Genomic DNA, 17,322 nt, shown 5'->3' with positions numbered 1-17,322 from the left:
TGACTGAAGAAACTTTTCCTCATGTCTAACTTGCACCTCGGCACAAAACGTTTAAGGAAGTAGCCCCACGTTGAAGGGTATTGAGCTGGAGTGAGGACATGTTGCCGTCTAATCCGGTCAATTCCATGTAGCACCTTAAACGTTTGGATCATATCACCATGGCGGCGGCGGTTGAAGAGCTAAAGCATATTCAAACGCCGGAATCTCTTCGGACACGAAAGTTCACAGAGGGTTGGAATCATCCTTGTAACTTGTCTCTGGACCCTCTCAACTTCATCGATGCCAATCAGGAATCTCGGGTGCCAGGCATTGTTGTCATACTCCAACTGCTGGGGGGGCTTCTTCATCCAGACTCAAAGGATCGTTTGATTAGCCCAAGTGTTTGGTTGACCTTGTTTACCTGAACTGCCACACGCTTATGGAAGCTCAATTGCCGATCCATGACAGTTCCTAGGTCGATCTCCCCAATCACTTCCTGCAACTCTGCATTCCCCATATGGTACGATTCACTGACGTTACCTCTACCCAGGTGCAGAGTTTTGCATTTGTTCAGATTGAAAGGAAGTAACCATAGCTGTGACCATTCCATGGAACTATGTAGGTCCTTCTGGATGACTGAAGTTGATGCATGGTTGAAAGCTGGTCCATAAAAGTTGGTCCATAATCTTTGGCATCTGCGTAGAGTCGGATATGGCTATGGACTGAAGCTGGCAGGTCATTGATGAAGATGACAAATAGTGTCGGACCAAGGACACTACCTTGCGTTATTCCACTGAGTATGTCTGCCAAATCCGACTTGGCTCCATTCACGATGACCTTTTGACACCTCTTGGCGAGGAAATCTTCCGGCCATGGGATGAGTGGTTCTTCAATACCGTAAGATTTTGCCTTCTCTAGGAGTATTTTGTGGGAGACAGAATCCAAAGATTGCAAAAGTCAAGGAAAATGACATCCACATGCACTCTGTCATCCAGTGATCTAGTCTGGTCTTCCAACTGCCACAGGAGCTGAGCTATGCAAGACCTCCCAGGGGTGAACCCATGCTGATCATCGCAAAACAAGTCATATGACATCAAGTGTTTTACAATGGCATCTCTCACTATCGACTCCATGACCTTTGCAACCACCGATGTCAAGCTGACAGGTCTGTAGTTTCCGGATTCTTTACAGCTTCCTTTCTTATATATGGGAGTGCTGTTGACATCTTTCTAGTCGCATGGTAGAACACCATCTTTCATTGATTTGTTGAAGAGTAAAGTCAGGGGAATGGCTATGCCCTGAGCCTCCTCCTTGAGCACTTGAGTTCTCCTTGAACCTCCTTGAGCACTTGAGTTCTCCTTGAACCTCCTTGAGCACTTGAGTTCTCCTTGAACCTCCTTGAGCACTCTCCGGTGAATTCCATCTGGACCAGGAGATTTACTGATTTTCAGGTTCTCCAATTTCCTCCTGACTATCTCCTCTGATATTGCTATATTGTTCAACAAAGACTCTACACTGTGATGAGGAACTGTTGGAATCTGACATTTATCCTCAATGGTGATCTCTCGTTAAAATGTCATGCTAAGGGTGTCAGCCTTCTATAGGTAAGATGTGACAAAGTTGTATTGTCATCCTCACTATATTGCCAACTTTGACTCTTGTCTTGGTCCTGCTATTTACATAACACCAGAATTTATTAGCGCTGAGGAAGCGCCTCTAGCGAATGACTTCCAGCCAGTGTAACGCGAATTCCTGTCACAGGAATTCTGAGATCATATGTGTGACGTGGCAGTTCCTGATTGGTTCGTGTTGGGGAACGCCTTCTCGCTGCCGACGTGACGTAAATTCGCGCACGCGCACTGGTGAAGCTTACTCGATCTTACTCGATCCCATATTACATGTACTTTCATTGAATACAAATTATACTTCCTCCTAGAAATTCCATGCCCGAACCTCAGCGCAATCCAAGAGGTTTCACTTGTTCGGGTTCTTCTTCACATTGCTCACTACATTCTCCTCAAACGCCTTGCAGAGGTTCCTTCTGGTAGCGCGAAGGTCATTCCTCAACTGCCTGTACCTTGATAGGTCAGTATATCATTTACTGATTCGAGAAATTTCTTCCATGCTCGATGTTTCTGCCGAGACTAAGCCAAAGCTCTCTGTGCAGCGTTGAAGCATATACATGCAATAATCTACATGCATCTACATGCAGAAATCTACATACATACATCTACATACGTCCACCTACAGTAATCGACATATAGCACAGATTCATCATGTTCAACCTCACGAGGTCGTAATCCTTGGAGTTTGAGGTAATTTATTTGCACTTATAGAGCAGTTTATAAAATATTTATGAGAATACCAAAAATACCCAGTGAATCATCCAAGTGTATCGAGTAAACCAAGCACCAGAAAAGGCCATTCAGTCCATCTCATCTTTTGAGAGGGTCGATCGCATTCATTCCTTATCGATTTACTCTTTCTTCTGTAAACAGATTACTGTTTGTCTGGTGGAACGACCGGTGCCTGACATTTGACGATAGATTGAATAAGCGGTGTATTGGTAAGACCAAGTAATTTATGTTTGGATTTTTTTCCTCACATAAATTTTGTGAAAAAGTGAGTTGTGATAAAATTGGTTTGGTTTATAGAAATATTGCTTTTGTATTTGGCATTTCACATTCGAAAGATGACGTCATCGTTGAGGATTTTGGGAGGTGTGACGCCTCGAAGTCGTTCATATTTTTGTGTTTGATAAGCATTCACGGCGGTGTTTTGCGTGCATTAGGCTGCTCAGGTGAAGGTGGGTTTTATCAGGAATCTGAACAGGTTTTGGAACTCAGACGGAAGTCCGGCTGTGAAGTGTGAAGTCTTCAGCACTGAGTGGAAGCGGAGACACGTGTTCGACTGCGCAATGACCAAACTGCCAAACATTTTGATTACAGGTCAGCAAAATGAGCCTTATTGTGTGCTCGGCTGTTGTTGTTGTTAAGCTGGTCAATTTGATATTACTTTGTCGCAGCTTTACTTCAACATATTTTTTAAGTGAGAGGTGGCAAATGTGATGTTTATGGGGAAACTTGAAAGTGTTTGTTGCTTACATTAAATATAATTATGTGTCCAGAAGATCACGATGACGTGGTGTGGTTAAAGCTTGGGGAAATCATCAAACTCCGCCCACCAACCACATGTACTGTATTATGTTTTCGACAACCAAATCATCCCAATCCCAATCCCCATCCCCATCTACAACCCCATTCTTATCCACCCCACCCGTCTCGATCCAATGCACCCACCCGTCTCGATCCAATCCACCCACCCGTCTCGATCCAATCCACCCACCCGTCTCGATCCAATCCACCCACCCGTCTCGATCCAATCCACCCACCCGTCTCGATCCAATCCACCCACCCGTCTCGATCCAATCCACCCACCCGTCTCGATCCAATCCACCCACCCGTCTCGATCCAATCCACCCACCCGTCTCGATCCAATCCACCCACCCGTCTCGATCCAATCCACCCACCCGTCTCGATCCAATCCACCCACCCGTCTCGATCCAATCCACCCACCCGTCTCGATCCAATCCACCCACCCGTCTCGATCCAATCCACCCACCCGTCTCGATCCAATCCACCCACCCGTCTCGATCCAATCCACCCACCCGTCTCGATCCAATCCACCCACCCGTCTCGATCCAATCCACCCACCCGTCTCGATCCAATCCACCCCACCCGTCTCGATCCAATCCACCCCACCCGTCTCGATCCAATCCACCCCACCCGTCTCGATCCAATCCACCCCACCCGTCTCGATCCAATCCACCCACCCGTCTCGATCCAATCCACCCCACCCGTCTCGATCCAATCCACCCCACCCATCCCCGTCTCCATCCAATCCACCCCACCCATCCCCGTCTCCATCCAATCCACCCCACCCATCCCCGTCTCCATCCAATCCACCCCACTCATCCCCGTCTCCATCCAATCCACCCCACTCATCCCCGTCTCCATCCAATCCACCCCACTCATCCCCGTCTCCATCCAATCCACCCCACTCATCCCCGTCTCCATCCAATCCACCCCACTCATCCCCGTCTCCATCCAATCCACCCCACTCATCCCCGTCTCCATCCAATCCACCCCACTCATCCCCGTCTCCATCCAATCCACCCCACTCATCCCCGTCTCCATCCAATCCACCCCACTCATCCCCGTCTCCATCCAATCCACCCCACTCATCCCCGTCTCCATCCAATCCACCCCACTCATCCCCGTCTCCATCCAATCCACCCCACTCATCCCCGTCTCCATCCAATCCACCCCACTCATCCCCGTCTCCATCCAATCCACCCCACTCATCCCCGTCTCCATCCAATCCACCCCACTCATCCCCGTCTCCATCCAATCCACCCCACTCATCCCCGTCTCCATCCAATCCACCCCACTCATCCCCGTCTCCATCCAATCCACCCCACTCATCCCCGTCTCCATCCAATCCACCCCACTCATCCCCGTCTCCATCCAATCCACCCCACTCATCCCCGTCTCCATCCAATCCACCCCACTCATCCCCGTCTCCATCCAATCCACCCCACTCATCCCCGTCTCCATCCAATCCACCCCACTCATCCCCGTCTCCATCCAATCCACCCCACTCATCCCCGTCTCCATCCAATCCACCCCACTCATCCCCGTCTCCATCCAATCCACCCCACTCATCCCCGTCTCCATCCAATCCACCCCACTCATCCCCGTCTCCATCCAATCCACCCCACTCATCCCCGTCTCCATCCAATCCACCCCACTCATCCCCGTCTCCATCCAATCCACCCCACTCATCCCCGTCTCCATCCAATCCACCCCACTCATCCCCGTCTCCATCCAATCCACCCCACTCATCCCCGTCTCCATCCAATCCACCCCACCCATCTCAATCTAACCGATTCCACTCATCCCCATCTCCATCCATCCAAATCAGTCCACCTTTTTCTCTCTACCAGCAGAAGTACCCGGCATTGCCGGGCGGGGGAGGGAGGGGAGGGGGGAGGGGGAAGCGGTTGTGGAGGGGGGAGGGGGAAGCGGATGTGGAGGGGGGAGGGGGAAGCGGATGTGGAGGGGGGAGGGGGAAGGGGAGGGCCAGTCAACAATGACGTTGCAGATCTCATGGGAGGAGAGCAGTCCAACAATCGCGACATCGTCCTGCATCTTCGCAACAACAGCACTAAGCGGATTTCAGAGACTCACCGATCCTGTGACGCCCTCCAGTACCGGCGTTGCCGGGCGGGGGAAGGGAGACCTGTACATTCCCAACCCGTACATTCGCCCTCTCGACTCAAGCTCACTCGGACAAAGGCCTCACACAAATTACACCGTGAAGGCCCAATGGCCATGTCTATGCCAAAAATCAAGTACTTGAGCGAGTCTGGTGCACTGAATTGAAAATATATAGAACGCTCATACTCCGTGAAAAGTGTAGCCGCCGTGTCGCCATCTTGGTTAGCACGACTCGACCGACTCGCTTCACGGATCTCGTTTGTTTTGAATGTGTCCCAGATTTTAAAAACCAGACAACTGTTAAAATGCCATTTTGTGTGGCAATAAACGGCTCCAATCGGTTACGGAAGGGTTGTGGAAAGACGTTTCACAGCTGTTTCAAAGACGTTTAATTCATATCGCACAAAATCGACAAAAATCGACACAAAAACACGATCGCACAAAAGGTGAATAAACGCAATCGCTTTTCGCTCTGAATTACGTGCAAACGCATGACGGAAATCACCAGTGCCAACCCTGATAGCTGCAGGCGCCCGGTAGCTGCATCTCCACCTGTGTGGTGTGAATTGCAATGGTCATTCTATATATTTTCCGTTCAGTGGTCTGGCAGCGAGGATGAAACATCACGTGATCGCTCTGAGCGAATCAGCGAGCTGCTCTGGCACAGGCTGAGATTCCGTGTATAATGTTCCTCGCTGAAATGCGCTGAGATAAATATGAATTAAAAATATGGATCTTGTCAAATATGTTTAGGGAGGCCATGTCCTTCCCAGGCTCAATGGCCATGTCTATGCCAAATATCAAGTACGTGAGCCTGTCCGGTTGGGAGTCTATCGGTCACACACACACACACACACACACACACACACACACACACACACACACACACACACACACACACACACACACACACACACACACACTGTTTTATTTATATAGATGGGCCATTCCTCACTTAGGACACATCAGGCTTATTTATTCAAAAATAAATTGGAGACTTGAAATGCACATGTTAAATAAGAGTATTATCTGAAGTTTATCTACCATATAAAATGCATTGTCAGTTTGTGTTTGTGTGTTTGTCTCTCCTCCTTCATAAGGACGATTTGAGTCAGGTTTTAAAGGCCAATCTTTTAACACGAATTTGTGTTCACTATGGTCTATTATGAGGATAAAACAAACTCGAAAAACATTCCATGAAAGAGTAATTATGTCTCTTCTATTGGAAATGTAGACGGTGGCTTGCACACCGAGCCTCAAGGGCGGTGTACAGAAGCTTTTTTAAAAAATGTAATAACAATAAATACAAGGCGCAGAGGTGAAATTCGCTTCATCTGATGTGAAACGCGTGCAATAAACTGAGTGTTCATTTATGTCTGTAGGATGTCTAATAAATAAAGAAGATAAAAACACATCTGACACTAGGCCGAGGCTTCAGGCTTTGGCACGCTCACGAGGCTGCACCGTCGAATATACTGTTCCAACCCGTCATTTTGATGGTCTTTTATACCAGTGAATATATAAAACACAAAACATTTGGATATCCCAAAAACAAAGAATCTCCACCCTGAAAGTAGGGATCACAGTTATGCTGAATCAGTTGGCTAATAGACATATTTCTTTACAGTGCAATTTTTCCATGTCAGGGTGTTAGCTCCACCAGGAACATCTATGTCAGTGTAAATAGTGTTGCTACAACCAGAGATTGGATCAGTCATGTAGCTCTAGTCAGGACAGATTGATGAAAATATTGTCACGTGGGAGGAGGAGGAGAAGAAGGAGGGAGGTATCCATAGTTACAACATAGTAATTGTAGTTGTGTGTAGTATGGAAAGGGGGGGGGGGGGGGGGAGGGATGTATCCATACTTAGAATGTAGTAATTGAAGTTGTGTTGTATGGTCCACGTGATTTACATAGAGTAGATTGACTCTTGTAAATAGGGAAAATGCCAGAGTAAGTAAGTCTTGTAAAATATGATGTTGAGGAAGTGGTATATGTAATTTATTGACAGTATAGTCTCATTGTAAGATTGTACGTGTAAAAACCTCTTGTTAGTGGGCAGGGCAAGCTGAGGACTTTCTGCGACAATGCACAACGGAAGTGCTTCGCGTTTCAAAAGGACCGATCGTTATATGTTCACCATGGTGGAGAGATGTGTGATAGGGTCTGGAATAGGGTAGGATTTGATTTTTATTAGGCCTCCCAAGCGGGCGGGATGGCGTGTCCCACAAGCAGCGGAATGTCAGCACCCGGTGAAGGCGGTCCCACAGTACGGATGGTAAGCCAGAAAACAAGCTGTGAAGAAGCTCAGTGGAAAAATAGAGTTTGAGGGCTGTGTGTGCACAGGCAAATGTAGTTGGTGTGACACCGTGTAAAGAAGAAGATTGCTCTCTTTTTCTCTCATTCTTCGTCTCGCTGTGTTTTTGTGGCTCCAGCTTTCTTTTGTTATTGAGGCAGGGAGTGCTGCTCTCTAGACATGTGGATAAAAAAAAAAAAACACCTTTAGAGGCCATTTTTCCCCGCAAGCGGGGGTTGGCCTTTTTCAGGAACTGTGGTTGTTGTTGTTTTTCGGTCCCCTTTTTGAAGCAATGTTTTATGGCCGGATGCCCTTCCTGACGCCAACCCTTTTTGCCGCCTTTTACGACAAGCAGGGAATTACCAGTGAACTGGTACTCAATTTGCCGACCTCGGAAGGATGACAGGCTGAGTCAACCCCCCTGGCGTTAATTCAGCGATTGACCGGGATTCGAACCCAGGATCCTAGGATCCTAAGCCGGCACCCTAGCCGCTAGCCCAACACCAGGGACTCCAACACCAACAACACCAACACCAGGGACATGTGGATGGTGCCTCATAATCCCTCACGTCCACTGTATCCATAATGAGCTGCCCCATCGCCGTGCACACAACTCAGCATCACACCAGGGAAGTCCTCACCTGCTTACCCAAATGTTCAGTAAAAGCGTGGTCTGTGGTGCCTCGTGCGTGTTGCTGTCAAATTCAGTTCATTTGGGGGTGACCATGGGAATTGGCAGACCTTTTGGCTGTTCTCGGAAAAAAGATCCCAGCATAGACCGCCCGTGTTAATTGAGGCTGTCTGACCTGACAATATACTACCTGTCTTATTCATTTCACGCAAGTCATAAAAATAAGTACTCTATTTTTTATTCCACCCCCCCTCCCCCCCCATAAAATAGGTGAAATTTAAAATGTACCTCTACATGTCCATCCAAGCTCCCCACCCCTGGATTGAATTTCTGTATTTTGACCCATAGGAACTCCTGGTGTAGGAAAAAGCACTCTGGCGGCTGAACTGGCAGCCAAGTTCGGCACGGATTATGAATATGTGTCTGTGGGAGACCTGGCTGCTGAAGGTGAGCATATTCATGTGTGTTTATTTAGATAATTGTGCATCCCAAAAAATGCCACAGGTACATTTACACATAATTTATCTCCAAACAAAGTTATCTGCATGAATGTTTAAATTTGCGTTATGAAAGCCCATTTAACGGTGAGTACAGCACTCTGAACTAGAACAGCACTCGTTAGAGCGCATACCTTCACCAGGCTGAACAGTTTATACTTTGTATCCCACAGATCTAGATCTGAACCTCTAAAATCTAATCGGCTTTTATCACCTAACCAAGACATCCACCAAGTTTCGTCATATAGACTTGTCCACAACTTTTTGAAATATCATGCTATATATAGGTTTTGGTCCCATCTCTCAATTGTGAATAATCACTTTTAAAAAATTCTCGTATACAGATCTTCACCAAAATCTAATCATTTCGTCCTTATCACACACCCAACCTGTACACCAAATTTCTTCCGAATCTCCAACTTTTTGAGATATCCTGTTCGCAGACAGACAGACAGACAGGCAGGCAGACAGCCAGGCAGACTGACTGATAAATAGGGATGAAACCATAACCCCTGCCCACCTTTGGTGGTGAAGGTAATAAAACAACCAACAAGGTAAATTGGAGTTCCTCAAGGCTGTTCTAGGCCCTGTGCTTTTTCTAATCTTCTTAATAATCTCTCCAACTCTGGAAAATCCTCTCTATGTCTTTGCTGATGACTCCACTCTGTGCCGCTCCGTACCTCATTCCTCAGATCGGCAGTCTGCAGCCTCTTCATTCTCTGCAGACCTGGACAAAATCACAAACTGGTCAAACAAGTGGAACATGTCTTTCAATCTTGACAAATCTCACACTCTCACTATGTCTCTGAAAAAAACCATCTGGAAAACCCTCCCATATACTTTCTCTACAATCTTCTCAAACTTTCTGTCACAAGATTTTGGGTCTCACGATCTGCCATGATCCTTCCTGGAAAAGTAACATTTCCAAGCTGGCCTCCAAAGCCAGTCGCCGACTGGGCATCCTCCGTCATGGAAACTCCTTTCTGGGCACACCTGAGCTCCTCACCACATTCAAAGCTTTCATCCGCAGTTTGATGGAATACTGCTCTCCCCTATGGGCTGATGCTCCTGCCTCACACCTAGCTCGGCTTCACGCTCTTTAAACCAAAGCTTTTAGAATCATTGGTATCTCCCGTGATGAAGCTGATTCTGAGGGTCTTTCACTCGCTCACCGCAGGCAGGTTGGTGGTCTCTCTGTCTTCTACTGACTCCTTTCCTGCCTTGCACCACCTGCTCTGTCTGTGCTATGTTCCCCAAATATTCCTGCAGGAAGCACAAGATCTGCCAGCAACCATCTTCTGGCGAAACTACCAAAATCACGACACTCTGCTCACCTTCACTCTTTCATTCATCTTTTCTTTCGCCTCTGGAACAAACTCCCCCACTCCCTTCAATCCCACTCCTCCCTCCAGGTCTTTAAAACAGCTGTTCACCACCATCTCTTATCTTCCCCCATCCAAAACCTTGATCTCTTCTACCCCCGCTAATTCACCCCAGATCCACTTTTTGAAATTCCAACTTCTTTCCTGGAAGTCCTTGCAGTGTCCATATGTTTTATACCTCTCCCACCTTCCCCCAAGCCCTCCCCCTCCCATATTTCTCTCGATGTCCCTGCTCTCAAATGTTGTGTTTGTGTCCTTCCCCCTCTCTCCCCATCCTGTCTACCGCTCCCCTTATTTTGTGTTTTATGTGTCGGTTGGACTTTCTGTGTGGGTTGGACTTTCTGTGTGATTAATGTTCGCTCTTTCACGAGCCTCGATCTTGTATACAAAAACAAACAAAAAAAAAAATCTCATTTGCTACTACAACATGTAATTTACAAACTTGGTTGCAATGCCATAAAAATCACTTTTACCCATTTTACCATGTGAAAGTGGACGATTTTGGTAATATACCAAAACAGTACAACTAGGTGGAGTCCAATCTGTCTGTGCATATCCTAAAACTTGGATCATCAACTGAACCAACTACAGACTTGACTCTTTACACACCACACAACAGCCATTCCCTTTGGATGCAAATTGTGATGTTTGAGTTGATCCATTCCTGGCATTCTGCAGGTACAAGGGTTCCGTTTGTAATTCTGTAAAACATTTCTCATTGTTTCAAATATGTTTGTAAATCGGAGTAATCCCAGTGTAAGCAAGTTTAACTGTGCGAAGCCTCATCCACATTCATAACTGACAGAGCTCCGTCATGTTTTTCGATTAATAGAATCATAACTCATAGTCTGCGTGAAGGATACTGTGTACATACAAACCTTGATTTAGTTTAAAGGGTATGTTAGGGTTCGGGCTAGCATGAATTGAACTTTCAATGAAGATATTTGGTGAAGGGTTGATGATTTGTGTTTGAATCCCATGTACATTTGTTGTCTCTGTGAATGATACATAACGTAGTACAGTACTGATTTAATATTGTTAACACACTGTAGAGTTAAATGTTAGCATTATACACGTGGGAATACAACATTTAATGGTGATTTCGGCTCTTGTTGTTTACCGTTGTATCTCCAACTATTCTTACATTAGTTGGGCTGTGTCCATAGACTAGTCCAGGTGGTTTTTGTGCTACGTGCAGGCACATCTGTATTGTACGACTTATTGAGTCGACCAGTAAACGTTTTATTTGTTTGTTTATTTTGGTTGTTTCAAGTCTTGCATTATTCGGCTGTCCAGGCCTCATGGGCAACTGAAGATTATTTTGGTAGGAAATTCTAATTATTCAAAATGCTGGTGATAATTCATCGATTCTTCATGAATAACACCATGGCATCTTTGACATCCACCAGTGGTGGCAGATGGACCGTCCAGTTTAATCTCCATTCGAGGGATGTGACAGGGAGCCTGGTATTGGCTTAGCGGTTAGGGTGCCGGCTTGGGATCCTAGGATCCTGGGTTCGAATCCCGGTCGATCGCTGAATTAACGCCAGGGGGTTGACTCAGCCTGTCATCCTTCCGAGGTCGGCAAATTGAGTACCAGCTTGCTGGGATGAATGATCACGGTGTGTACCCTGGTTTAGAATAGGTACACCATATCCCTGTGCATCGTAAGAGGCGACTAAGGGTTGGCGCCAGGAAGGGCATCCAGCCATAAAAAAAAAAACATTGCCTCAAACAGGGAACCATGATTGTCATGGGGCCCGCAAGGCTAACCCCTGCTCCAGCGGGGAAAATGGCCTTAAAACGATCATTCATTTCATTCATTTGAGGGATGTGACACAAATTGATGCCTCAGCCTGCATGTAAAATTTCGGGATGGTGTTTTTATTTTATTTATTTCTTTTTTGCTGGATCAGCATGAGAACCCAGGATGGACAGCTCACATGCGAGTGTGCTTGCCTCTCGGTCTAGGGTGTCCTGCCTGCCCCGACCAATGCATGCAAATGGTTGTTTCTGAATTTGTCTCATTGCCTTGTGTGTCCTTTATATATGGGACAAGGGGTGCACCACCTACTGCTGTCCCTTTGTAGTATACAAATATATTGTGTCTGTGTCTGCAGAGGAACTGTATGATGGCTATGATGAGGTTCACAAATGTCACATTTTGGATGAGGACAGGGTAAGAACATTTCCTTCGAGCACCTCTTTCACTCTTTCTCTGTTTTCAAGCATGATTTAAAGTTCTGATTACTTTTTTTATTTTTTTTATTTTTTTATTTTGTGCCTCAGTGTTGTGTATTTGATCACCTCTTGTATTGGACCGTGTGGTCCTATTGAGGTATAATTTGGCTATTGATAGGAAAGTTTGTCAGATCAAGCAAAGTAGAATCTAAGTCATGCGGTGAACTCTTGACCTTGTCGTTGTCATTGATGGCCATTCAAACAAATGAACAGGACAAAACACTGGGCTGAGGCCGAGCTGGAACTATTGACCTGTACTAGTGAGGGTGGTTTTAATGTTCACCTTTGTGACGCTGACAGAAGGTTACAAAATGGTTAACTAGATGGGATTCATAGAACACTTTCCCTGCGCAGTCAACTTGGTGTGAGCCAACTCTTCTGTTGTTGAATGGTTTTGTTTTGTTTTCTTTGATCCAATATGGCTGCCAGACCATGTGAGCGATGACATAAATTTATATCCTCTAATATAATTGTTGCGTTGATCACGCTCAATACATTTCAAACTGATCAGACTAAGCGGTGTCCCTGTCGAATTATGATGTCATAAATAAGGCACCAATGCCGTCATCGTTAACAACATTTATTCCCCATGCAGAGTTCTTTACAATGAGCCGTGTTTCAATTAATTTCCATGGAGTGGTTTCAGAGATATAGAGGTGCAAAGTTTTTTCAGGATGGCACCCATAACCACGTGACCTATGACCTCATAATTATCACAATTCTACAGGTTGAGGCGCTCCTATGGTGAAAATTTCATTTCAATCGAATGAGCAATTGCAGAGAAAAAAAACCTTCACACTGATCAGATCAAGTATTGTACTTGTCGATTTATGACGTCATAATTAAGGCACCGATTACATCATCATTAACATATCTTATTCCCCATGGAGAGTACTTCACAATGAGCCTTGTTTCAATTATCTCCATTTAGAAGTTTCTGAGATATCGAGGTGTAACGTTTTTCCAAGATGGCGTCCGTAGCACGTGACCTAGGTCATAATTATGAATAAAAAAATTCTGCAAGCAGAGGCACTCCTATGGTAAAATTTCATGTTAATCGGACCAACAGTTGCTGAGAAAATGGATTTTAAAAATGCAGGTACGTACACCACACATACCTACGCCACACGTACGTATGCAACCAAATGCCTAACCCTGCTTTTCGCTTTGCGAGCGCAGGGTAACAATACAACTATTGTTCCCCATCTCGTTAATTCAAGCTGGCTAACATTTATACTGAGGTATAAATGCCATACAAGTCACAAAATTATTTGGTGTAAAGGGTGATGGGATGAATGATGCAGTTATGAACGAATATGGCTTGGGGGGTGGAGCGGTGTAGGTGGTCTAGTTTTTTAAATACTTATTTCCATAGTGCATGTTCAGCTTGACAGGCAGTGTTGAGTTTGTTTTGGTGAAGCTCCCATTGTCTCTTCTCCCAAAATGTTCATGTCTAGGCCCGATATCCCTACCTTTGTTTTCTGTGGGTTTTCCCACTTGGCCCAGAGACTACAAGGACAGGTATATACTCGTGGCATCAGGCAGCCATGTGTAACTGAAGCGTCAATCAAACGAGGTATGTCCTAGTGGCTGGCATGGGCACTGGCTGTACAGGATCACGGAACCCCGAGAAGCTGGGGGAAATCCCCCATAGTAGTGAGATAAATAAGTCACGTCGTGGGCGCGAGGGTTTATTTTGATGAATTGGTTTCGGTCTGTGATCACCGCATGTGACCGTTTCTCTTCCCTTCTCTCCCAAGTCTGCATATTGAGAACCTGTTTTGTGGCCATTGGAGTAAAGGTCGCAAATTGGGTTTGTTGATCTGGAGAAAGCATTCGAGTTCCACGCAAAGTATTGACATGGGCATTGAGGAAGTTAGGAGTGGAGGAATGGTTGATCAGAGTAGTGATGGCAATGTACAAAAGAGCGCGCACAGCTGTAAGGACGAAGGACGGGAACAGTGGTGAGTTTGAGGTGAAGGCGGGAGTGCATCAGGGGTCGGTACTAAGTCCACTACTATTTGTAGCTGTGATGGAGGTGCTGGCTCAGAACGTAAAGGAGGGTTTACCGTGGGAGTTGTTGTATGCAGATGATCTGGTGTTGATTGCGGAAAGTATGGATGGACTGAAGGAAAAGATGAACAAGTGGAAGGAATGTATGGAGACAAAAGGTCTGAAGGTGAATATCGGAAAGACGAAGGTGATGGCAAGTGGTAAAGCATGTGGTGAGGTGGAAAGAACTGGGAAGTGGCCGTGTGCTGTGTGCAGGAAGGGTGTCGGAGTGAACTCCATTCAATGTACAATGTGCGCTGAGTGGGTTCATCAAAAATGTAGTGGTCTGAGAGGGTCATTTACCAGTGTGGCAGCTACATTCAAATGTAAGGTGTGCACAGAGGGAGCTGCAGATGGAGGAAATGTTGAGTTGGATCTTGGAGACGGCGTGAAGCTGGAAGGTGTGAAAACATTTTGCTACCTCGGAGACATGCTGAATGGAGAAGGTGGATCAGACTCGGCAACGGTTGCTCGAGTGAGATGTGCATGGAAGAAGTTTCGGGAACTGAGTGGCGTGCTGATGAGGAGGAGAGTGTCGCTGAAGCTGAAGGGAAAGGTGTATGCTGCATGTGTGAGAAGTGTTATGATTTATGGGAGCGAGACATGGGTAATGAACGTAGAGCAGCAACGAAGGCTGGAAAGGGTGGAAATGCGAATGGTTCGATGGATGTGCGGAGTATCGTTGAGAGAGAGGAAGACAAATGATGAATTGCAAAAGATGATGGGAATATTGCCTGTGATTGATGCTGTGAAGAGGAACAGGTTGAGATGGTTTGGTCATGTGTTGAGGAAGGATGAAAGTGACTGGTATTAAATTGGAATAAACCCATCAGACGGGTGAATTGTCTCGCAAATATTGCTCTCAAAGTTTTGTTCTGAGGGTTATATTCAAGATTGTCACAAGGCCCGGACAGCCTTGTGTGTGTGTGTGTGTGTGTGTGTGTGTGTGTGTGTGTGTGTGTGTGTGTGTGTGTGTGTGTGTGTGTGTGTGTGTGTGTGTGTGTGTGTGTGTGTGTGTGTGTGTGTGTGTGTGTGTGTGTGTGTTAGTGTGTGTTAGTGTGTGTTAGTGTGTGTGTGTGTTAGTGTGTGTGTGTGTGTGTGTGTGTGTGTGTGTGTGTTAGTGTTATGATCTGTGCATGATGAGTTTTTGAGACAGTAATTATGCTTGTTTCCCTTGGTGATTGTGTGGGTAGGTCGTGGATGAGTTGGAAGAAAAGATGTCTGCCGGTGGCATGATCGTGGATTATCATGGTTCTGATTTCTTCCCTGAGCGTTGGTTCCAGGTTGTCTTTGTGCTACGTGCAGATACATCTGTATTGTACGATCGCCTACAGCACAGGTATCGCTTATTCATATGGACATGGGAAGGTTTTTAACCATGTAAATGTTTGAGATTGGTATCATACAAAGGGTTAAATGCAAGCACATGATAAGAGATAACCAGTGGATGATTTTGTGCAAGTCCATGGAAAGACTCCTCAACACGAAACTGTTTTTTGTTTTTCACATGGCATGGTAGAGGCTACGAACTACGCAAGGTGCAGGAGAACGTGCAATGTGAGATCTTCGGAACGGTCTTGGAGGAGGCGCATAGGTCTTATCGATTTGAGATTGTGAAGGAACTGCCCAGTAACACGCTGGAGGATCTCGAGGAGAATGTGGAGGTCATCCTTCTGTGGCTCGTTGACTGGGGCATGATGCAGAGCTGATTGTGTTGACGGTCACAAATACCGAAAGAAATGCATATTCAGGATTGTTTTGGAATGTTTATTTTTATTATTTCTATTATTTTCTTCTTCTTTTACGTTTTGATGTAAAGGACATCGAGACGTGCAAAGGCCACATTTGAATTGTTCCTGGAGCAACTGTCGAAATTCTAAATGTCAATACTGTATTGAAAAGTTTCTATTTTGAGTTTAAGTTTGAAAATCACCAAGAAAGAAGTGATGCTCCGTCGTCAGACACTTGTACCTTTACGTTTTTCATTCGGTGTGAAACACAAACAAACCGATTGTTAAAATGACCACCAATTAACAAAAGTGTCGGCGTTGCATGTTTTCCAATGACAGTATGTATAGGCCTTAGGCTTCATGCCATCATGCCTCACCTTCAGGCCGATTCGGACAAATTAGCCCAGGTTTCTGAATAAAGTAACATCATCTTCGTAATAATAATGTTTATAATAATAATATAGTAAATATAATTGTAATACTCCAATCCCTTTGTTGTGACTGCAAAGTTACTGAATTGTGTGGTTGGTTCATTGTCTGCCAGAAACATGTAGAATAAGCCAGTGTTGAAGAAGGTAAACAGACTAAAATGTCCGCACCAATAACAATTTGGAAGATTTTAATTCTTTGGAGAAGATTCACTCAGGATATAACAAGGATTACAACAAAATACTTTGCCGGCGTCCATGAACAGGACTCAACATGAATGTTCTGCAGGAAATATCCTGTCGATTCAGCTGACTTTGCTCCTTTTATAATAAATGAAGACAAAGGATAAGACATGGTCGGGTTGTCTTCAAAGTGGCAGGAAGTAGGGAGGGGGCGAATGGAGGACGAGAGTTCTTGATAATACTGAGTCAGACATTATCTTACCAGTTGGTCAACAAGAAACAAAATTGAATCACAGAGAGCAGGGGTGCCAGAAGATGTTTGTTTTGTAAGACAAAGCATTCACAGATCCTATTCCCAAGTTGGTATTTACATATCACTGTGAAGAGAGAGATATGTAGATGTCTATCCATTGCAAAGGCAACTCCACCTCTCTGGCGCCAAACAGTCTGCGTCATACTTTCAAATCCCTGAACTCGGTTGAAATATAGATGTATTAAATATATATATATAATTACCCCGTCTTCTACAAGATTATTATAAACCGTAATACAGTATTGTAATACAAAACTATAGACCCGAACGGGTCTATAGTTTTGGCTGAATATTTACACTTATCTTCGTT

The 17,322-nt window shown here is 45.4% G+C and overlaps 1 protein-coding gene across 2 annotated transcripts in view; it reads left to right on the top strand.

The window, feature by feature from the left end:
- The window catches only part of AK6 (adenylate kinase 6), a 20,043-nt gene extending 3,177 nt beyond the window's left edge, over positions 1-16,866 (top strand). The window contains exons 1-6 of one of the 2 annotated variants that reach the window (XM_078771996.1): positions 2,046-2,064; positions 2,800-2,927; positions 8,535-8,633; positions 12,186-12,244; positions 15,552-15,697; positions 15,878-16,866. In XM_078771996.1, coding sequence (XP_078628122.1) covers positions 2,897-2,927; positions 8,535-8,633; positions 12,186-12,244; positions 15,552-15,697; positions 15,878-16,067 — 525 coding nt within the window. In that variant the 5' untranslated portion in view covers positions 2,046-2,064; positions 2,800-2,896 and the 3' untranslated portion in view covers positions 16,068-16,866. Of the gene's footprint in view, positions 1-2,045; positions 2,065-2,799; positions 2,928-8,534; positions 8,634-12,185; positions 12,245-15,551; positions 15,698-15,877 lie in introns of those variants that run through there. The other variant, XM_078771995.1, reaches the window with a different exon arrangement.
- Positions 16,867-17,322: the final 456 nt, after the last annotated feature.

This window comes from Myxine glutinosa, chromosome 2 (genome assembly GCF_964187855.1).
Source record: "Myxine glutinosa chromosome 2, kmMyxGlut1.1, whole genome shotgun sequence".
In the NCBI taxonomy this organism is placed as follows: Eukaryota; Metazoa; Chordata; class Myxini; order Myxiniformes; family Myxinidae; genus Myxine; species Myxine glutinosa.
The sequence above is the reverse complement of the archived record's forward strand: the minus strand, read 5'-3'. Positions and strand labels throughout refer to the sequence as shown.